General features: G+C 34.6%; 2 protein-coding genes across 2 annotated transcripts in view; one reads left to right on the forward strand and one right to left on the reverse strand.

The window, feature by feature from the left end:
- The window catches only part of Tex10 (testis expressed 10), a 46,088-nt gene that overhangs the window by 19,713 nt on the left and 2,436 nt on the right, over positions 1-23,939 (forward strand). The window contains exons 8-13 of the mRNA XM_046457233.2: positions 921-1,096; positions 2,977-3,154; positions 8,237-8,325; positions 9,816-9,949; positions 18,487-18,567; positions 20,219-20,400. Of these exons, the coding sequence (XP_046313189.1) occupies positions 921-1,096; positions 2,977-3,154; positions 8,237-8,325; positions 9,816-9,949; positions 18,487-18,567; positions 20,219-20,400 (840 nt within the window). The remainder of the gene's footprint in view (positions 1-920; positions 1,097-2,976; positions 3,155-8,236; positions 8,326-9,815; positions 9,950-18,486; positions 18,568-20,218; positions 20,401-23,939) is intronic.
- The window catches only part of Invs (inversin), a 163,665-nt gene continuing 151,814 nt past the window's right edge, over positions 12,089-23,939 (reverse strand). Inside the window, exon 18 of the mRNA XM_046457231.2 lies at positions 12,089-12,225. The gene's annotated coding sequence lies outside the window, so the exon portion shown is untranslated. The remainder of the gene's footprint in view (positions 12,226-23,939) is intronic.

Genomic DNA, 23,939 nt, shown 5'->3' on the forward strand with positions numbered 1-23,939 from the left:
AGACATGGTCTCCCTAAATTGCCAAGACTGTCCTTCAACTTGTGATCCTCCTGTATAAACCTCTCAAGTATCTAGGATTGCAGGTGTGCATGATTATGTCCATCAGGAATTAACTCTTTTGATATGGTAAATTTAAGATCATTTGAGCTAGTCAGGAAGATGTGTGGTTGGGGTTTGCCACATGTGGTGGTGGCTCATTCCTGTAATCCCAACTATTAGGGATACTGAGGAAGGAAGATCACAAGTTCAAGGCCAGCCTGTAGCAAGCCACTGTCTTAAAGTTAAAGGGGGGGGGGCTGCGGATTTAGCTCAGTGGTAGAATACTTGTCTAACTTGCGAGACCCTGCGTTCAATCGCCAGTAAGAGAGAGGTGGATTGATTGATTGATTGATTTGGGATATCTCCATATATGTAGGTAGTTGTTGGACTGTAGTCTGGTTTTTGCTATAAATTTAGGTCTGACAATGAAGTGCATACTTACTTAAGCTCTCAATGTTTGCTGTTAAACCAAGACATTAGAGCTTTAAGTAAGTGCCCTATATAATAAAATAACACAAGTTCAAAGCCATTTTGTGTGTGGGCAAATGCATCAGCTTGTTAATAGAGTATAATAATTAACATTAACTAGATAAGTAGTTTACAAAGAGTTAAGTATTTCTGTCCCTTAAGGTAAAACTACAATTTAGATAATATCCCATATTGCATAATTTAGTGGGCAAAGTCTTGGAAAACGTTTCTCGTAGGTAAATGATGGGGACATCTTGTAGGCTTTCAAATGTTTAAATGAACAAATGTGTTATTGGTTCATGATTAGTCACTTGGTGGCATGTTTAAATTATAATCCTTTTTTGTTAGTTCAAATTTATTTCCCTTGCCTTTGAAGATCACACTTTGTCGTGTTTTCCCTTGGTCTATCTAAGATACCGTAGTAAAGTGTTATCCCGTTGGCTTGCTGGTTTACCATTGCAACTCTCTCATCTGGGCTCCCGAAACCCTGAACTCTCAACACAGCTGATTGATATCATTCATACTGCTGCAGCACGAGCAAATAAAGAATTACTAAAAAGTTTACAAACTACTGCTCCCCGAATCTATGGTAAGAGTTTAAGTGGCATATGTACTCATTGGTTTATCCTAGTGTAGGAAACAAATTTTTAAGGGAATCTCTTTAGCTTTGCCGCCTTTTTAGTTATGCCGTTGTCAAATTGCCAAAATTAAAAATTAAAAACTAAACAGTAAATTTATTTTCAGTATTATTGTTTGTTGGAATTGTTATAGAGGATTAATGTTTGTAGATGATATTTTTTTTGGCAGGGTGTGGAGTGGTACCAGGGATTGAACTCAGGGACACTTGACTACTGAGCCATCTCCCCAGCCCTATTTTATATTTTTATTTAGAGTCAGGATCTCACTGGGTTTTTTAGTGCCTTGCTTTTACTGAGGTTGGCTTTGAACTTGGGATCCTCCTGCCTCAGCTTCTTGATCCTCTGGGATTACAGGCATGTGCCACTCACTGGGCCTGGCTGCCGATGCTTTTTGTGTTCTTAAATTATCTTTGAAACTACCTCCTATTTATAAATTCAAAACTAATAAGAGACTTAAGAAATTACTTTGAAGCTTTAATGGCACTATAATACCTTCATTACTTATAATGAATATATTGTATGACTTCTTTATATTTTTACTTTAGTATTCATCCCTGGAACTGACTTAAGTGTTTAATATTTTAAGCAAAAAATATGACTAAAATACATGAATATATATATGTATATACATGGGCATATACATGTGCATATAGTTTGTATTTGTTTATTGAGATTGAGTCACATAATTTATTGAGACAGAATGATAAAATCTACCAGTTTACAATATATACTTCAGTGGTTTTTAAATATATTCCAAAGATTGTACAGTTGTCACCACTATTTAATTCTAGAACATTTTCATCACCCTAAAAAAATACTCTGTACTCAGTAATTGTCCCTAAGATTCTCTCTCCCCCAGTCCTTGGAAACTACTAATCTACTTTGTATTTTTATGGAATTGTCTATTTTGGACATTTCGTATAAGCAGAATTATATAATACAAGGCCTCTTATGTCTAGCTTCTTTCCCTTAGTATTATATTTCAGGGTTCATCAGTCTTAGAACAAGTATCAGTACTTTATTCCTTTTTACAGTTAAATGATATTCCCTTTACTCATATGCCACTTGTACATGGTTTCCACCTTTTGTGGGTCATATGTTAAGAATTTTAATGTATTTTACGTTATATATTTATATGTTTTATATAATATTTTTCTATAACTTCTAAAAAATTTTTGGGGGTGATGAGGGTTAAGCCCTTTTTGTTTTGAGATTAGATCTTGTTAAGTTGCTGAACTATACATCCTTTTTGTTTTGAGATTGGATCTTGTTAAGTTGCTGAGCTTGCAGTCTTCCTACCTTAGTGTCCTCCTGAGTCACTGGAATTACAGGCATATGCCACCATACCTGGACCATGGATTATATTTTAAAATATTGTACATATATGTATAGGTACATAGATATATACACACACATGGAGCAGACAATCAGGTCTTTTACCTTAAATTAGGTTGATATTGTAATTTTCACTGTTAGTTGAATTGCTTGTTTTTCATTGTTATGCTTTGTGCTCAGTCCTGTTTCCTTTTCACTCCCATCAAAGTTCTTATTTCTAACAGAACACTTAGATATTGTGAAATTATTATAGTGTTCAATAAATAAATAAATTTTGAATAAATGATTATAATGTTCACTGTTTTACTTCAGGAAATAGCTTAACAAGCCATAGATACATGATTTATGATAAAAATTTTGTAATTGATATGATTGAACTTCAGTGTAATTTGTCAGCCTCTGATTCAATAAAAGCCATCAACATGCTTTACTAAATTTAATCTCCAGTTTGTATATATCGTATAGCTGAATTTAATATTTTTACCTACCCCACTAGATCCACAAGAAGGCACTGTGGTCGTTCTCCCTGCAGAGTCTCAGAAACGTTTGGTTCAGCTTGTATATTTTCTACCCAGTCTGCCTACTGATTTGCTTTCTCGATTAAGTCGTTGCTGTATTATGGGAAGACTCAGTTCAAGTTTGTCGGCCATGCTTATTGGGATACTACACATGAGGTATCTTGTTCAAGTGAGCTGTATTTTAAGTGTATAATCTTTTCCCCCTCTTCCTCTTACTGGAAACTGGTACAATACAGAAGGCTTTTAAAGTCACATATTGCTACTACTGATATTTGATATAATTGCAACTCTTAACATTTATTAGCTGACGAAAATTTGCCTACTGTAAAACTGCTTCATGTTTATGTCTCGTGATTTATATAGCTAGATTAGAATGAGGGCTGAAATTCAATCAAAAGCATGGAGGTGAGAGTACTCTGCATAAAATCTTAGGGGTTAGGAAATTGTCACCTAGACTTTCTGGGAATTCAGAATTTAATTAGCTGCTGAATTAAATAAGCTTGTGGACTCAGATCAGGAATTACTTAAAGTCTCTCTTTTTGTAGTAAAATATACATAGCATAAAATTTACCATTTTAACATTTTGTGGCTATAGTGGTATTTTACAGAATTATTCATCTCAAACTAAAATACTACCCACTAAACAATTCCTCCCTATTTCTTCCATGCCTCACCCCCCAACTCCTCCTAATCACTATTCTGTCTTTTTGATTTTTATCACTGTGGATACTGCATATTAATGGGACTATCGATTGTTTTTCTTTTTATGACTGGCTTTTTTGCATCTTGTCCTTGAGATTGATCTTAAGGGTGCTCTACCACTGAGCTATGTCCTTTCCTCCCCACCACCTTTATTTTGTTTTATTTTTTTAGTTTTGAGACAGGGTCTTGCTAAGTTGTTGGAGGGTCTAAATTGCTGAGGCTGGCTTAGAAATTGTTCTGCCTTAGCCTCCAGAGTTGTTGGGATTACAGATCTGTGCTTAAATTTTATTTCATTTTAAGGCTGAGTGATATTGTATTTTGTGTGTGTGTTTGTGTGTGTGTGTGTTACTGTATTTTGTTTATCCTAAATTTTTTTTTTCTTAGTTGTAGATAGACACAGTACCTTTGTTTTATTTATTTATGTGGTGATAAGGATTGAACCTAGTGCCTCACACTTGCTAGGCAAGTGCACTACCACTGAGCTACAGCCCCAGCCCTGCCATTCATCTTTTGATAGAAATCTGTTTTTTTCCCATCTTTTGGCTAATTAGAGTAATGTTTTTAATGCACAGTGGTATACAGATATCTTTTTGAGGCCACTCTTTCAATTTTTGGCCATGTATCTAGAGATTAAATTGCTGGATCATATGGTAATACTGTGTTCTTATTATTTTTTGGTGCTGGGGATTAATCCAGTGATTAATGCATGCTAGTCAAGTGCTCTGCCACTATACCCCCATCTCATTTATTTAGATTTTTGAGGAATTGTTATGCCATTTTCTATAGTGACTAGGCATTTTATTCTGAAAAGTTTTTGTAATAATTTCAAATTGCCAGTGTTGAAAGAATCCTTAAACACTTCATGTTTGTAACAGAGTAATTTGGTATTCATATCCATCAATATTTATTGGTAGTTGTGGCTCCTTTTAATAAACTTTGTCAGTCTTTTCATATAATATAGGACAAATATTTGACTAGTTACTAAAAGTGTGCTACATAACTGACTATACCTTTCCTTCTAGCAGATGAGAGTTATTGGTAATATGTTGTTTATATATGAAAGTTCAAGGTTTATTTCTTCTCTGTATATGTGTTAAACTTGGTCATTTTTAAGTATTTTAAAAATTGATAAATTTCCCATATTTTTCTATATCTGAGGTGGCTTTGTATTTATTAACTTCCAGTGGAGGGCACTCTCTACCTTAGGTATAAATTTTATCAGCCAGTTAAGACCCACCTTTTGAACCATAGTTGAAATTAATTTACTTTGGAAACTGCATTTAATATTTTTATCAATGTCAGATATGATTCACTTTTTTTGGGGGGGGGTGGGGGATTTGTAATGAGTATTGGGAAAGTACATATTGATAATAAGGCTCATAATCATTAAAAGCAGATTGGGGGGTCTGGGTTTGTGGCTCAGTGGTAGAGCGCTTGCCTAGCATGCGTGCAACACTGGATTTGATCCTCGGCACACATAAAAATAAATAAAAAAAGGTTTTGTGTCCATTTACAACTTAAAAAATATTAAAAAATAAAATAAAAGCAGATTGGGTTGTAGGAGGTATAGCTCAGTGGCAAAGTGTATGTTTAGCATATATGAGCTATTTTGGCATACATACATGCAAAGCTGACTGGTTTTGTAGTTAAAACTTCACCAAACTTGAGTTTTGCTTTTTAAGGTTTGTAGAATCCATTCGTAGATTTATCTGTAGATGTAATATTCCTGTTTAGAGTAATCTCTTTTTGAAAAAAATATAAAATTAAGGTTTTTTAACTTTCCTAGACTTGGCATTATATGACTTTTCAAGTAGGGTCAGAATTTAAGACTAATGTTTGGTTCCTTAGACATTTTGGGTCACTTTATATCTTTCAGAATATTCCCTTTTATCCTTGACTTTTTCATTTTCTCCTCCTACCTGTACTGATGTCAAATTAATTTCTGTGAAATGTAACTTTAATCATTTCTGAAATTTTTTTTGTTGGGGTGGGGATGAGGTTACTGGGGATTAAACTCAGGGTGCTTTACCACTGAGCTCAATTCCCAGACCTTTCTATTTTTTATTTTGAGACAGGGTTTCAACTAAGTTGACAAAGGTGGACTGGAACTTATCATTCTGCCTCAGCCCCCGAGTCACTGAGATTATAGATGTGTGCCATCGCTTCTGGCAGTTATTTCTTATTTCGATTTTGTTACATTAATTGAGCCATGAGATTAAAGTTAACTCAAATTTTTGTAGTTCTTATGCCCCTCTCTGTCTCTATCAGAAATGTTTATTGAAAGCAGGATACAACTTGAGTGTTTCATGTATGAAAAACCCATCAGCTAGAAATCATTCATGTTTATTTTCTCTTGAGAAGTATACTTGGATTTGCTGTCCCTACCTTTTTACCAACCCATTTATGTTTTCTTAGAATTTTATTTTTTTTGCATATCATTCTACTGCATGCTCACTAAGGTGTTCAGAAGTAGTTTGAAAACAAACTAATAGGCTCTTGAACCCAGTTTAAAAAAAAAAAAACAATCACGGGCTGGGGTTGTGGCTCAGCGGTAGAGCACTCGCTTAGCGTGTGTGAGGCCCTAGGTTCAATTCTCAACACCACATATAAATAAATAAAGGTATTGTGTTCACCTACAACTAAAAGAATAATTAAAATTTTTTTTATAAAAGCTATCACTTGTACCATCCTATGGCTAAATGGCAGCAAATTCATTTTAAGTGTCTCTTTGGGGACAAATGACAAACTATTATCACACTGTCTTTTAAACTATGGTGATAATATTTGTTCTGATGCCCACCTTGTGTTGTTCCATGATCATAGCAAGTTCTTTCCTTTCTGCCCCTGATTTGTTTACAGCTGGATTGGGGAAATATAAAGCATAAATATGGAAAAGTAATTCCAAATGTTAAATAAAGAAATTGTTTGGACTAAGAAAATTTGGCTTGGGTTTTAAGTAGGGTGAATATACAACCTGGCCTGCCAGCAACTGTTTCAGTTTACCTCTTTTGCTCTTGCATAGTTAGTAATAGCATTCCTCTCTCTTTTCATAAGTGTTGCCTTGGACAATGTATATGATCATCATAGTTTTAAAAACAGTGTTGATGTAATCACTTGTCATTTTCCCCCTAAAAAACTTAAATGTATTTTCTTCTTTTAGCCACTGGGTGGCACAGTTGCTTCCTATATTTACTGGGTTCAGAAGAATGTTTTCTAACCGTTCTTTTGAACTCCTTTCTATAGGGCAACTGTGGCTTTCTATGACCTTTTAGATTGTGATATTCCTTCCATAAATCTTCACTTGTTTCCTGCATATGATACTCAAAAAAAGTTTTTTTAATTTTAACCCTCCAAATTTAAGACCATTAATAAACATGATGCAGTTATTATGATGGTAAAAAATTATTAAGTGCTTATTGGTGATTTAGAAACTCCTAACTTTATCACATTCAGAATTTGTAAGCTCAGTTTTTTGGATCTGATCATTTCCCTTTTTGCTATTTCTGTGATTGATGTTTGCTCTCATTCTAGCCTTTCCTTGAAGAAAGTTACTGGAAACTCATCTCAGCAGGAATTGTAATCCTCATTTAATGAAAGGCTGCTTTACATTTAGTTATTCCCTTAAGTCCTTAGCCAATACCTTAGCTGCGCTATAGTGAAATAGATTTTAAGAAGAGAAACACAGGGCTGGGGATGTGGCTCAAGTGGTAGCGTGCTCGCCTGGCATGCGTGTGGCCCGGGTTCGATCCTCAGCACCACATACAAACAAACATGTTGTGTCCGCCGAGAACTGAAAAATGAATATCAAAATTCTCTCTCTCTCAAAAAAAGAGAGAAACACATAGTTGTCTTTACTTTTGCTTAGGTAGGAAGCTAGAACTTGATTATTAAACATAACTCATTTGCTGAATGTTAGACTTTATAAACAGTCATAGTGAGTAAAAGTCATAGTAAGTACATAGTGATAGAACCTAGTGCTGAAAAAGCAAAACTTCATTTTGGCTCTTTGGAGTTTAGTTTTGGAATGTGGTGGAAGTTTTCTGCTATACCATACATGTGTGAATCATTTGTGCTTTTTAATGAAACTTTACATAAAAATGTTAGAATTTAAAATTTTTACATTATAGGACTTGAGCCCTTTCATAAAATATTAAAACACTATAGTTGGGTGTAGTGATGCAAACTTGTAGTTCCAGCTACCTGGGAGACTGAGGTAGGTGGATTACCAATTTGAAGCCAGCCTCAGCAATTTTGTAAGACCCTTAGCAACTTAGCAAGACCCTGTTTCAAAATAAAAAGGACTGGGTAAAGTGCCTCTGGCTTCAATACCCAATACAAAAACAAAACCAAAAACATTATATACTATGGGTTTTCTTTTAAGCTATTAAATAAGTCTTATTAAAGGAAAATGATTTGATGTGGTTTCTAGCTCAGTGGCTGAGCATATGGAGGCTGTGAATTCAGTCCCTAAGACCCTTAGGTCCCCTGAAAAGAAAATTGAACTTCTGATAATAGTTCTCCCATTGTTTATTATAGATCATCACTTTCTGGATGGAAGTATTCAGTTAAAGACTGGTTGATAACTGATGTGGACTATTTCAGCTTCTTATTTTCCACACTTACAGGTAACCCCATTTCACTTGCCAGGTCACAAATTAAAAAACCTCATTCTCCTAAGATTTGCTGTCTTATCTGTTTGGTTCCCAGTATGGGAGATGATAAGTACGCTGTCTTAGAAGGATTTTTATTATAAGTGAAAATCTTTGAAAGAATATTTGTACCCTGCAGTATCAAGTTCCTGAAGCAGGTGATACATGATTCAACTTAAGTGACTCAAATCTCTCATAAATATCCAACACTTTGGGTTATTTGAAAATCACGTGATTATATTTTCATCTCCTTCCTAGTCTTTATTCTTAATTTTATTCTCATCTTTGTTTATAGTGAATTGTACCTAATTGGCTCTTTTTAAACTAGGCAGAGAAAATTCCAGTGCATGGTTTAAAAATGCAGCAAATAACAGATCTCCTTTCCAAACATGTTCAAATGTTCAGTTTGATATAATAATATCAGGTTTTGATTAGTTCTTCTACTACATTTACCCTCAAAACAAAATTGCTAAAATGAGTAGAAATGCTATCTTATTATCATTTTGAATAATTGTGCTATTTCAATATTAACCTTTTTATACTTAGATGATAATGATGAGATTGAAATTTTCTAAATGCTTGAAATTAGGGGGGTTAGTTATTATCCAAATACAGAAAGAACTTGACAGGTTTCAGAATGAAGTTGAATCTATTAAGATAACTATTTAAAAATAATAAAAACTCCTACGTGTTAATTTCATATTTTTTGGATGAGCACATTTGAGGTAGGAGGGATTTATATTTTATGTTTATATATTTATATAAAAGTTACCCGTCAAAAAGCTTTTAGTTTTACAAAACTCATTCAAAGTTAGTACTGTTATGTGGCTATTAAACTTAGATAATGCTTCTTTAGGGTTTACTTATGGAAGGATAGTGGTCTGAACATCTAAGTAGGCAGTGGTATTAAATCATTCTGAGAACAGCTACATGTCAGGAGCAACTTTGGGACATTGTCTGTGTAGCTTAGGTCAAATGTACTGGGGTGATAAAGAAATCAAAATTTTGTTAACTAAGGTGTAGTTGAAGGAACTACAAATGTATTGTCCATCTGCAGGGCCCTGAGTTCAGTTAAGAAACAAAAAAATAGACTTGGGAGGTACAGTAATTTTAAAACAGGGCTTTTATCTAAGAAATGTAATGTTTGGCATTGTAAAAGTATGTTATTTTTACTCATTCATTTGCTTTTTCAAAAAAATTTATTTTTTTAAGTAAAAGTAGTAAAGTTCTAGTAGGTGGGATAGCCCATTTTAGGATATATTTTACTTTGGGTCAGAGCACATAATTATGTGAATTCAACTGCCTCATTATTACAAGTTCATTTCTTAAGATAATTATATGATATGTAGAAACTAAAGAAGGGTTTGCTGGAAGGTACATGTTACCTGTTTATAAAAAATTATGAAGACTGTTACTGCTTTGTAATTAATTTATTTTTACATAGCTTTCTTTCTTAACTGCGTTAGGCTTTTCAAAAGAAGAGTTGACTTGGCTTCAGAACCTCCGAGGAGTTCCTCATGTCATCCAGACACAGCTTTCCCCTGTGCTGCTCTACCTTACAGACTTGGATCAGTTTTTACACCATTGGGATGTAACAGAGGTAATAGAGCATCTCAAAACAAACTGATAATTACTGAATTTCTGTTTATTAACCACCAACGGTTACTATATGTGTTAGAGTTGCCTTGTGAGCTGTTTTTAGAGAAATTAGTATAAGATAGTGATCCCTGTTTTGAAAATGCTTATCCCGGAGAGGAGATACTTGTAAGAGGAGTGGTTTTCATTATGAAACTCCACTAGAAATAGAACAAAAATCAATACTTTGAATGATGGAGACATTTATTTTCTTTTATTTAGCATAAAATAGATCCATCTATTTAAAAAAGGAAAGAAGTCTAATTTTTAAAATAAATACAACAAATTTAAACAATCTTTTAAAAAGAGGACTTTGATTTATATATGATTCCTTTTACAGACCAGAAATTTAATAACTTTAATATATTTTAGTATTTATAAAATACTTTGGTTTCCAAAGCAATTATTTGTTTCCTTTATAAATATTAAGGCAAATCTTGTAGATATCTAAAAAATTAAACTTAATAAATAAGGTGAATATTTTATATTAATACTTTAATATTTAATATTTTGTTAAAATATTAACATGTTTATGTTTCAGTACTATTTAATGAAATTTCTAACTAAAACCACAAGTCTAGCTGGGTACTGCAGCATACCTGTAACCCTGCAGTTTGGAAGGCTGTGGCAGGAGGGTCGCAAGTTCAAGGCCAGCCTCAGCAATTTAGCAGTCCCTAAGTGAGACCGTGTCTAAAAATAAAAAGGGATGGGGATTTGGCTCAGTAGTTAAGGGCCTATACAATCCCTGGCACCAAAAAACAAAACAAAAACAACGAAGCAAGTCTAAATTAAATTGGAATTATAAGATTGATAAGTTGTTGCAGATGTTACCAGTGCTTAAACTAAATACACAAAAACATTACAACAGACAATACTAACGCTTTGATGCATTTCTCCTTTTTTTGGCTTGATGGTAGGATTAAATTAAGGGACCCTGTGCTTTCTAAGTATATGCTCTACCGCTGAGCTTAATGCCCAGCCCCATTTCTTATTTATTTTCTTTTTAAAAATATTTCTTGGGCTTTGGCTGTAGCTCAGTGGTGGAGTGCCTCCCTTTCACGTGTGAGGCATTGGGTTCGATCCTCAGCACCATATAAAAATAAATAAAGGTATTGTGTCCATCTACAACTAAAAAAAAATTACAAAAAAAAATTCTTCACTTGCATTCAAAGTTGCTTATTCTTATTGAATATAAGTACAATTATGTCATCCCATGTAATTTGGGGCGGGGTATCAGGGTTTGAACTCTGGGGCACTCAACCACTGAGCCACATCCCCAGCCCTGTTTTGTATTTTTATTTAGAGTTGGGCTCATTGGGTTGCTTAGCACCTTGCTTTTGTTGAGTCTGGCTTTGAACTTGAGATCCACCTGCTTCAGCCTCCCAAGCCATTGGGATTACAGGTGCCACTGTATCTGGCTTACCCCATGTAATTTTGGTTTTAATCTTTCACTTATAATCTGCACTTATGTTTTTGCTGGCTGATTTTTAAAAAAATGATCCAAGAGGCCCTGGCCAGGACATTGCATTTTTTCCCATAACCCAATGACTAACCCCCACCCCTGTCAGTGTTCTTCTGTTTTGTTGTTGCACCAACTTATTCATCTGATCTGTTTACTTCTTTATTCTGAATTCTCTTCATGTCCTTTTGATTTTTAGGGTTATACTTTTTATAGATACTTAACATTTTTCTGTCATGGCCTTTTTAAAAATTTTAGGTCTATTTTATGCTAAATAAAATACCTTTATTTAGTTCTGTTAAATGTTTATTTTTTAGTTATAGGTGGATACATTAAAAAATTTTTTGTTATGTTGTGCTGAGGATTAAACCCAGTCCCTCACACATGCTAGGCAAGTGCTCTACCACTCAGCTACAGCCCTAGCCCTGTCATGGCCTTTTTTTGACTTTGGTTTTGACACTTAAGGCTTTGCCAAAGACATTTATCCTCCTTTTATATTACTCATGGTATGTAGTATTATGTGTACTTGGGGTCCTTCAAAAATACTGATGTTTTTAAAAATGAAAAGAAATAATAAATTGAGGTGAAGGTCTTGCTTACTAGATTCAGAATTGCCAACAGTATATAATAATGGTAATTGTGTCCTTTGAAAGCACAGGCAGATTCTGATTTATTTAAAGTGTTCTATCAGGCATAGTGACACACCTGTAATCCTGTTGACTCAGGAGGTGGAAGTGGGAGGATCCCAGGTTTGAGGCAGGCCTCAGTAACTTAGTGAGACCCTGTTGAAAAATAAAAAGGGTTGGGTTCAATATCTAGTACCACCGTCCTCCACCCCCACCCATCAAGTGTCCTGACATTTTGAGGAAAGCATTGTATGGGGATTCCAGGCATAGACTTGCCAGTGTCTAGTGTGATGACTTGAAAACTCAACCTTTTTAGGCATTGTTATTATGAGGTCATAATATATGGTGGTTCTTACAGCTCTGGTTTCTAACTAGCAATTAAAAAATTTTTTATAAGCCAATCATCTGTAGAAAGCCAAGACACAGTTGTCATTAAAATGTGATTATCTATATATCTGAGGTGAACATTTGCCAAGGCCACCTATTAAATTCCAAGGTTGCTATCTTTGCAATGTTAGGACATAAATTAGGGAAAATTGTAAAGTCTTGTTTTTAGTTATTGAAGTTTTTAAGCAAAATTTACTTTGGATAAACTTTGTTATACTTCAGTCTTCAGGTGAAAATATTTGAAATACATAGTTTTTGACATGTTAAGTGCAAAAAAATATGTTTTTCTAATAACTTAATTTGGGCAAGTTACTAGAGTGGACTTACCTGTTTGTATTACGGCAGTGTTATATGCCTAGGTAAAAAATATTTTTTTAAATATCAGGTCTTTTTGGAGTATGTATTATTTAAAACATATAGTTGAGAAAGATAGACAGATCATAGTGAAAAAACATATTCTGAGTTCCTGAATCGCCCATTTTCCCTCCCCAGGTTCTGCTAGTTTCTGTTACCTAGTTTTTTCTAAATAACATTACCTTCTGTATCTTTACAACAAACTACCTATATGCATATGTTCTTTGGGTTTTCTACTCTTATAGAAATAACATATTGTTTATATTGTTCTGGACTTGCAATTTTCATTTAATGTCTTTGTGATCGTTCTTCCTGGCCACAAAAGAAATCATACAGCTGTATGATTGTATGATCTTTCTTTTAAAAACAGTAATTAACAGGGTAGGATCCCAAATAGAGATTTCCTTTCCAGGCCCAGCAAACAGTTTTAAGGTTAACTGTCATTTGTAAGATATTGAATGGTTGTTTTGTTTTGGTTGTGCTGTGGCTCAGACTCAGGGCCTCATGCTTGCTAAGCACATGTGCTATCTGGGCTACCTTACAAACTCCCAAAGATTTTTTTTTTTTTTTTTTGGTACTTGGAATTGATCTTAGGGCCTCCTGCGTGCTAGGCAAGTCCTCTACCATTGAGCTACATCTCTAGCTCTTTTTATTTTGAGACAGGGTTTCATTAAGTTGCTCAGGCTAGTCTTGAACTTTCTCTCCTCCTGCCTTAGCCTCCTGAGTCACTGGGATTATAGGCGTGTGCCACCACACTGGCTAAGAATACTTTTTAACATGAATAAACTCTGAAAAAATGGTCATACAAAGTAACAAACAGTTTTAAGAAATAACAGTATTTTCAGTATTTTTAAAATCTCTCTGTGTCTTTTTCTCTCTTTTTTTTTGTTACGAGGGCTTGAACCCAGGGGCACTTAACCACTGAACCACATCCCCTTCCCTTTTTTTGTATTTTATTTAGGGACAAGGTCTCACTGCATTGCTGAGGCTGTCTTTGAACTCACCATCCTCCTGCCTCAGCCTCTCTAGCTACAATTATAGGTGTGCACCACCATACCTGGCTCTGTTCTTCATTTAGAGTAATGTAATATGTATTTATACTTTTTTATAGTTTCACCATAAATGTATATAACTTCAAATTTTATTGTTTTGTTTTACATGTTACTGAACTTTTTTAAAAAAATATTTTTTAGTTGTCAATGGACCTTTATTTTATTTATTTAGATATGGTGCTGAGAATCGAACCCAGTGCCTCACACGTGCTAGGCAAGCACTCTACCACTGAGCTACAACCCTAGCCCCCATGTTACTGAACTGTTAAAAAATAAAATAATACCTTTTTAGTAATTTGCTTTTATTCATTCAACATACTAAGAGAGTTATATTAATGTGTCAAGTAGTTCATTCTTTTTCAGTGGTGTATGGTATTTCATTGCAAAATAGGAATTCATTGATGGTATTTCATTGCAAAATAGGAATTCATTGTCTTTCATATTTTGAGTATTTTTAGATTTTCAATTTTTTTTCTACTTTTGGCATCAAGGGCATCCCCTTTTATCATTAATTGCTCTTTAACTTAACACAGTCTACCTCCAAATTACACTATCCTACTTTATGTAATACTGGAATATATAAGGATAGATAAATAAGGTCATTCTTACTTGTGTTTCTCTGTATGTAATGTGTTTTCATTTCTCTAATTTCTTTCTCTGCATTTTTAAAAACATTTTCTTTTTATCCTTCTTAAATATTTCTATATGGAGCTTTTGTTGTACCTAAATGTTACTTTTACATTTTCTTGGCTTATATTTGCTTAGTGTTTTGTTGGCTTATAGTTTATTGTGTTAAGGAAAATAGGTGTTGTGTTCCCTTCTTATAGGTCTCTTAATTAACATGTGTTAAGACTATTTTGTTTTGAATGTCATTTTTTTAAAGCATTTTTTGTGTTTTAAAAAATTATTATGTCTTCAGGTCACTAATCTTTTTTGTAGTATTCAGCTGCTTTTATATCCAACCAGTGAATTTTTAAAATTTCTTAAATTTATTTATTTTATGGTACTGAAGATTGAACCTAGGGGCACTCTAACCACTATATTCCTAGCGCTTTTTATTTTATTTTATTGAGATGAGGTCTTACTTAAGTTGCTGAGGCTGGCCTAAAACTTGATATTGTCCTGTTTTAGCTTCCCAAGTAGTTAGAATTACAGGTGTGTGCTACTGCAGCTGGCCCAACCAATGAATTTTAAATTTCACATTTTTTTAATGTCAAGAATTTTTTCTTAAATCTTTTGCTTTTCTTTTGGTGTTACATTTGCTTAAGATAGTTATAAAAATTGTTTTAAGGTTCTTGGTTCTATCAGTCATTTATGTAGATTTATTTTTCTCCTGGTTATGTTTTGTGTTGTACATCTTGACATGTTCAGAAGTTTTTGAGTAGATATTGAATAGTGGGTATTTTTGAGTTGGAAAATTTTGTTGTTCTTAGGCTATTTGGCTTTTTTTCTGGTGGTCATGCTGTTTGAGAAGTATCAGCTTGGGCCTTTTGAATCTTGGTTTTTAGTTTGATTGGTGTGGCTTATTAGAACAAGTTGCCTTTATTAACATAAGGCTCATTAAACTGTGGCTTCTGACCCAGTTTTTGTTGTTCCTATTTTTATACCATCCTTGATCTAAGTGTGTACGTTCTTTTAACAGTTGTTAAAATGAAAGAAAGAATATGTGACAGAGCTGTACATGGCCTACAAAACTTAAAATACTATTTGGCTTTTCATAGGAAAATATTTGCCAACTTTTGTTCTTGGGCTCATTTAGCCCTGCTTTGTGTTCTCTGAGCATCTTCTCAATGACCTGGGTGTTCTAGGAAGACCCTCCATTTTCCCTGGTTAGTACTCAGACATCTCTGTGTCCTGTTTGAGCTTTAGGAATTGTTCGTTTTCTGCCCCTGCATGTTCTTTGCCTGGCATCCTGGAGACAAGCCTTGTGCATTCACAGCTTTGTATTTAGCAGAATACCTAAAGAGACTAGAATTCTCTTTACTTTCAAGTTCTTTTCAATCCAAATTCTAGTTGTCAACAGCTCTCTCAAAGTCCTTGCCCTGTCTTGCCTATATTAGGGAGCCTTCCACACTTTGCTTGGGTTCCTCCTCAAAGTGCCTTCAGCAGAGGCCAATATAATAAATCGCAGTATTTACAACTTTAGTGTTGCTCATTGTCTAAAGTTTGAAAACATTTGTTTTCTATATTCAGTTTTCTATATTCAGTTTTCTGTCTACATGCTCTGGTTTATAACATTTTTATGTGACGCCACTGAAACAAATAGAGTAGGAAAGTCCCAGATTTTCAAAAAGAAAGAAATTGTTCTTGGTCAGTAAGATACTGCAGCACAGGTAAGTCTTTAGCTGAATAGAATTTTGACTTAGGAGTCAGGGTGCTGCTCCTGACTATACTGTTGACTTCTAGATACTAGAACATTGGTTGCTTTCTGTGTAGCAGTTTGGCCTCTTTTAGTTAGGTATGTACATGGAAAGGTGACAAGAATTCTTGTCTTGATGTCAATGTGTAACCTAACTTTTTAAAAGTTAACATATTTTAGATCTAAAACTTTAAAAGCCTGTTTTATTTTGTAATTTATTTTAATATTTAACCTTTACCAGTTATTAAATTATAGTTTTGGCTACTTAGCACTTGCCCACTTTAATCTTAGCCTCCAGGTCTTGAAGTCATATGTTCATTTCAGGTTTTCTGCTTTCCTTTCTCTCTTATGTCAGAGTAGAATATGGCAAACCAGTTCTACATGGAATAATGAAGAATGGTTGGTAGAAACCAAATGGATTTCTGTCCTGCTTAGTGGACAGCAATTAGGAATTCACCATCTCAGGGTTCATTCTAGTTGTCTTTTGTTCCTTCCTTGTACCTGTTTTCTCTGATAGTGAGAATCTTATCTCCTGTAGTACTGACTTGATCATTTCTTCTGTTTGTAATCCATCTCTCTTTGTTGTGCCTTCGACCCTTCTCTCTTCACTCCACTTGGACTCTGGCTCTTGGGGGCAGTCTGTCCCTATTCATGCATAACCTGATCTGAGCCTCCTCTACTTTCTCACCAGAGTTCACTAGCTCAGCCACACCCACTGACTTTAGAACTGAATTGTTCAAGGAGGGAAAAGATAAAGCAGACATTTATGATTAATGGACACTTTTCAAATGTGATTTATCTTTTATTAATGGCAGTATTCACCATGCTTACTTTGAAGCAGGAAGAAGGCATTGGAAAATTTTTCTTCTATTGATAAATAAAATTTCCATTTAAAAACTTTTGAGTAGTATCAAACTCTAAGAAATATAATGTATAGAGCTATTGAACTTTTCTCTCCTACTTTAAGAAATCCATACATAACAAATATAGGTTGTGGGTATAGCTCAGTGGTAGAATGTGTGCCTAGTGTACAGAAGACCCTGGGTTTAATTTCTGGCACCAGAAACAAAGACCCTACCACCACCACCACCACATACATGCACCATCATGTTTTTTTTGTTTTTTTGTTTTTTTAATATTGGTTTAGTTGTAGGTGGACACAGTATCTTTATTTTATTTATATGTGGTGCTAAGGATCAAACCCAGGGCCTCACACGTGATAGGTGAGCGCTCTGCTGCTGAGTCACAACCTCAGTCCCCATTTGAGGGTGATTTACAGTTCTCTTGAACCTAGGTGGACCAGTTTCTGCCTAGGGTGATATTCCTTCTTTCATCAGTCTTTTTGTCTCTCCCTACAATTTTTCTACATAGTTCACCTCTGGTACTACATGCCATCAGGTTCTAGAGTCTATGTTATGACTGAAATCTATGAAAGACTTGGTGCCATTCTTGGCTTTCTGTTTTCTTTATGACTTAAAAAGTTTAAAGTATTTTTGGTGTGTGGTTCCTACCTCCCTTCTTTTCCTATAGATTTCTCCTATTTTTACCTTTGGGGAATAGGAAGTCAGGGTTATGATGAAATTGAACAGAATATATCCTGTGGAGTGCCATCCTCATGCTTTATTCAAAAATTAGAAATTTGAAGTGCTCAGAAGTCAGAAATTTCTTAAGCCTGACGTGACTTTCAAAAAAGTTTTGGATTTTGGAATCTGAAGTGTTTTCAGATTTTAGAAATTTTGGATTTTGAATATTTCCATAGATTTCACTCCATAAGAGCCAAATATGCAAATATTCCAAAATCTGAAAAACTCTAAACTCTGAAACATTTTTTCAGTCCTGGGCATTTTGGATAAGAGATACTCAACCTTCAGCCTGTATTTTTATTTTCTGTATTGAGTATTTTTCTGTGGTACAGTTTTTTCCACCAAATGGCAAGAAGTTTTGTTAGCCCTTCCTTCATATCATTCATATCTTTCTATTGTAGCAACTTGCTTTAAGCTACTTGAAAATTGTGAGAGTAGAAAATGTCTCATTCTTCCATTCCTGTGACACCTAACCTAGTTCAGTGCTTAAGTACATGTTTAATAGATGAATGGGGAAAATTAGCCTATATATGAGGTCTGATTGACATTTGTATCTTCAAAGTCATTTTTTTAATACCTGTTTCCCATTATTATGTAGAGCAAATAGGTTTAAAAAAATCTGTTGAACTTGTCTTACCTAAAATGTTAAGATTTGGTTACTGGTTTTCTCTTTTTCTGACAGGCAGTTTGTCACAGTTTGTTGGTTATCCCTGCCCGGAGTCAGAGCTTTGACATCCTGCAAAGTGCCATCAGTAAGCATTTGGTAAATATCCTTAAAATTTTTTTTCTCTTAAAAAATAAAACCAATTCAGTAGCTAAGATTTGAGTTTGTCAAAGTCGAAAGAGACAGTGTTTGGAATTCTAAGCTTAAGGATAGCATTGCCTCTAACAGCATTATACAATTGCTGAGAACTGAGAAATCCTGTTATTTCTAGATGTTACTAAGTAATTCTGTGACCTTGGGAGAAATTCCTTCTTTTCCTTTCTTCATCTATAAAATGAGGGTCCATAACATACTTTAGTTCTCTTTTGATTTGTGATGCTCTTGTAATTTACATGTGCATGGTTTTTGTGTATTAGGAACCCAGCAGATAGACCAGAGTCTGAGTTCCACTTAGGTAGTTTGGGTTCTAAGTCTTGGTCCCTGGGAGCAGTGTGATCAATATTGAGACTGACTTCACTTACCCATGGGTGTCTTTTGTCCCTATTAGTATTAACTCAGAGAAGGCATATCTCCTTTGTTGCTTTTAATTTGCTACAACTTTAATCTTTAGTTTTTTTATAATGTGTTATAGTGCAAGGGAGAATTCTCAAATTTTATCTTCCTAAAAACTCACTTGTTTTTGTAATTTTATAGGCACATCCATAACCCCCTTTTTCTCCTTCAAAATTTTATTTCTCTTGAATTAGAACAGGGTAATTCTTTGAATTCCTGGTACTTCCTTTTTTTTTTCTTCCTGCTGTCAAACTTGCAATTCTTATACCTTGTATCATCAGAGATGCCTACCATGTTTTTTTTTTCCTGTTGCCACCTCAGAAGGTTATGCTTTCCTTTGACTATATTCATTATCCTAGTAAAAGATCAATATGCCAGCCAGGCTTGGCCACCATTTTCAGACAGCCTAATGGAGGAGATTAAGTCCTCAGAATTTCCAGGCTTTTAAAATGATTACGTGATAGTAGTTTTCAGGAGATTGAAATCATGTTTCTGTACAGTTACAAGTTAGATTTTACCTTTATGACAGTGTAGTCTAGGTGAATGAACGTACCATAATGAGCCTTATTTGGCCTTCCAGGGTTTCTTGACTGCAAAGCAGTCAAGTGTTATGAATAGTAATATCTTATATCCACTCCTCTAATGGTATTTTCTTTTTATCTGAATGGCTAAATCAGAAGGCAGGAGAAGACTAAATGTAAAATGAACTCTGTACATTTAATTACCTGGAATGGAATATGGTACCAAATTCCAAGAGTTTTCTAGTTGGTAAAGTCAAAAGTTTTTAACTGTGATTATTGATGTCAAGGTTTTCTTTGGATGCATGAAATAATCCTTTTAAATAATGTTTTGATGAGCAGTAGAACTTGTAACATGGAAGATTTTAGATTTTGTCCTAAAGGGGAGGCAATGGATTTCATTAATCATATTTCTTGGGCTCAGTGGTAGAACAGTTGTCTAGCACACTTGAGGCCCTGGGTTCCATTCCTAGTGCTGCTTATTCTCTTCAAAGTTATTTGACAATTAAATTCTCAAAGGAAAACATGACCTTTGGGTGCAGCAGGTGGTGTATGTTTTGTGTATGCTAGTTTTTAGTAGAAGCGTTATAAGTTTGATATTCCAGTTAACAGATTTTGGTTTTATTTGGGTGATGGGTACTTCTGTAAAGAGGTAATTAATCTCATTTTTCTCTGCTTAGGTTGGGTTGACTGTAATTCCAGACAGCACGGCCGGCTGTGTTTTTGGTGTTATCTGTAAGCTCCTGGATCATACGTGTGTAGTTAGTGAAACTCTACTGCCATTTCTGGCTTCTTGTTGCTACAGTCTTCTTTATTTTCTGCTCACTCTAGAGAAAGGGGAAGCAGAACATCTAAAAAAGAGGTAATAGTTTTTTTGTGTGTTTGTTTTGTTTTTTAACCTTAAGTTTTTCCTTTTCTGCCTTTCTCCCCAGATAAATAAATTAGAGAGGGTGAATTAAATTAGATTTTTAGAAATACTGTAAATTCTCTTTTAGAGAGTTTGTGTAAATCTAGCTTGTCTTTGCTTTGTTCTTTCATGAATCCTCTGTGTGTTGTAGTGAGATTTTTTAGTTTTTTGATTTTCCTTTATAAATTTTATAAGTTAGTTTCTTGAGCGCTTTCCCTTATTAACATTGCTGTGGGTCTAGCAAGATAAAAAAAATTCTATTCTTAAGAGGATGGGCTATTACTACAAGCCTTTGTATTTTGTTTTGGGCTTCATTAGAGCTTCCACAGTGGAATATAAAATTCTTGGATTTATGAAAATTGTTCTAAGATGCTGGTGATTTTAATTAGCCAGTACTTTTGCTCTTAGGTAATATTCAAGCTAGACTTTGTAGGATAGTTTGTAAAATTCCACTTCAGTTTAAAAACTGTTCCCTTGTGTATATTCTTATACTTAATAAGATTCATTGTAGGTTATTTTTTTAAAAAATTTGGCAAGTGAACAAATAGGAGAAAGTAAGTTCTTTAATTTGCTGCTAACATTTTGATGTGTGCCTTTTTGGGGTGTGTGTGTCTCTCTCAATTTTTGTTCATTTATTTATTTTTGGTATTGGGAATTGAACTTATTGGCACTTTACCATTGGGCACATCCCCAGTCCTCATTTATGAGAAAAGGTTTTGTCAAGTTGCTGAAGCTAGCCTCAAACTTGAGATCCTCCTGCTTTCACCTCCCAAGTTGCTGGGATTTATAGGCATACACCATTGAGCTCGGCTTTTTAAACATTTAAATGCCATGAAAATGTATCGTACATACTGATTGTATAACATACCTATATACTTTAAAAGAGTATACTGAATCTTTTTTTAACTGACCCCTAGGTTTAGAAACAGAATATCATCAATACATTCAGTTTCATGCACCCTCCACAGTTATATTTCTCTTCTGCCCCCACCCCTAATCACTTTTGTGTTAACTTTTTGACTTTAAAAAGAAAGGGTATTTATAAGAATCACATGTGTACATACTTTACGGGGAGGAGTTCTGATTCAGTGTCACTTGTGAGATTTCATATTTCATTCAGTTTTTCCCCCCCTCTACTAGGGGTCAGTCAGTTTCTCAGAAGGGTCAGATATTAAATATTTTAGGTTTTATGGGCCGTGTCTCAACACTGCTGGTAGTGTGAAAACTGCAGTGGATAGTATGCAGAGCAATGAATGTGACTATGTCTTAATTAAATTTACAGAGGCTGTTGGCTGGGTTTGGTTTTGGCAGTAATCACCTGACTGCTATACAGTATTTTGTTATATTAATGTACCATAATTTACTCATTTTACTGTCTATGCTCATTGATTTTTTTTTAGTGTGTGTGTATATGTATAGAAAATGTGTATTTCACTGTAAATACTCTATAAATACACTATAAATTGACATAATGAACATAGATTTGATATTCTCATCATCAGACTTTATGTCTGATGGATCAAGAAAAGTTTTTATAAATCTCAAGGAACTTCTCAAGGTTCTAAAGATTTTATAAGATCTTTACTTATGCACTGTGTATATTGTCATTTGTCACTTTCTGTCACTTGAAATACAAGCTCCTTTATTAAACACTGTCATCTGATGTTTCATAGATCTTTTGTACTTTCTTAGAGAAGAGTAGCCTGCTTTGACTTTATGTGGCAGGATGCAACTTGTTGGCCTGTTGAAAGTGCCCAGTTTTATATGGATATTGGCCAAGTTGTTAACACCCCTGGACCCCAAGATGGCATTAGTCAGAAGAACGTGCTTGTAGCCAGAGTCTAAAATACTTAAAATTCCCTTTACCATTGAAGAAGGTATTTGTAAGATCACAAAAGGTAAGAGTGCCCAAATGACTGAGAACCTTTGATTTTACAAATACTGGCCAAAAAGTCAGGCTTCACTAATTTTAAATTGTTCAGAACTTTTCACCAAACCTTTGTTACTAATGAAAAAATTTGTTGTTATTCTGAGTCCTCTTAGTTTGTAGGTTAGTAATCTTAAATTTTTATTTTCTCTTCAACTTTGTGTTGTAAGTTGGGATTTGTCCTACAGTACATTGTAATTTATCCTGCTGGAGACTTGGTGTGCTCCTTCATTCTGAAGACTAGTTTTTTCTTCTTCACCCTGGAAACTTCTGTTGTTAGTTCTTGATTATTATCTCCTCCTATGTTTCTCTTCAGTTCTTTCAAAAACTACTTTTACTTGTAGAGAGTGTCTCATTCTGCCTTTGCCTCTTAACAGTTTCCACTTTGCTAATTCTTTTAGCTTTCCCTTTGAGCATTTCTTTCATTTAATATTGTTCAGTTTTCTTTTGGATTTGTTTCTAGTTTGGATTTTTGCTATTCTTGTTTGCTTATGGTTTATTGGTTAAAGCTCCTATCAGTTTGTTCTTTATCTTTTTTTCCTCTGCTGTGGGGAATTCTCCCTCAATTTGGAGAACAAGTGGGGCTCTGGAGATTGTCTTTCACAAGGTTGAACTAACTCCTGTGCCTTTTCTGTAAATGTGCCTTTTAAAGAGTTTTGTAGTTTGTGGAGGCCTTCCCATGGGATAGTTGAACACTTGGATTTTCCTGGCTTCCCACTGCATGTAGGGAGCCCAGTTCAAGCTCTCTGCCTGCTATAATTGGGGTCTGAGCTGTCAGCTTCCAGCACTATTGACTGGAAAATTCTATCCCCCAAATCGCACATTGTTGTGTACCCTGTTGGGTATCTCTGAATTCTTTCACTGTTTCTGGCATGTAGAAGTTTCACCTATTTATGATTTTACATCCACTTCAATTTACAAAAGTAGAAAATGAATTCAGTCTTGTGCTACATAATGAGGTTTCTCTCACTGAGACCTGTGTATGCAGTAGTGGTCCCCTAAGATGTGGAGCTGAAAAATCCCTATCACCTAGTGACACTGTAGCCATTGCAAGCAACATTGTAATGCAACACATACTTTTCATTTGTGGTGATACTGGTATAAGCAAACCTACTGCACTGCCATGGTTTAAAAGTATAGTACGTACAATTATGTATAGTATAGTACTTCATAATAGATAGCTATGTTACTGGTTTATGTTTAGAGAACATTCCTGTTTAAAAAAAAAAAAACTAAAACAGTATGCTGGCAGCAGCCTCATTTTTCTTGTGTTTTTTCATCCATCTCTGGACTGCATTCAACATTGGACCATTACAGGAGTAACTTGTAAATATCTAAGGGCAGGTATTATAAATTCAGTTGGAACCAAAGTAGCTTCCTTTGTTCTTCTTCCCTAGATGGTATGATCTTTACCTCTATGCCTGTACCTCAGTATTAGCTATGTCTACAGTCTGGTTTACTCTTTTCTCCCTGCATGTAGCTTTGCTAGCCTGACTGCATCAGTTAATGGACTGAATAAGTGCCCTTTAATTAAGGGGGTCTGTTTACCTAGAGTGGATTCCTTATC

Source organism: Marmota monax, unplaced genomic scaffold (genome assembly GCF_021218885.2).
Source record: "Marmota monax isolate L192 unplaced genomic scaffold, Marmota_monax_Labrador192_F-V1.1 WCK01_AAM20220418_F8-fsc00069, whole genome shotgun sequence".
NCBI classification, from domain to species: Eukaryota; Metazoa; Chordata; class Mammalia; order Rodentia; family Sciuridae; genus Marmota; species Marmota monax.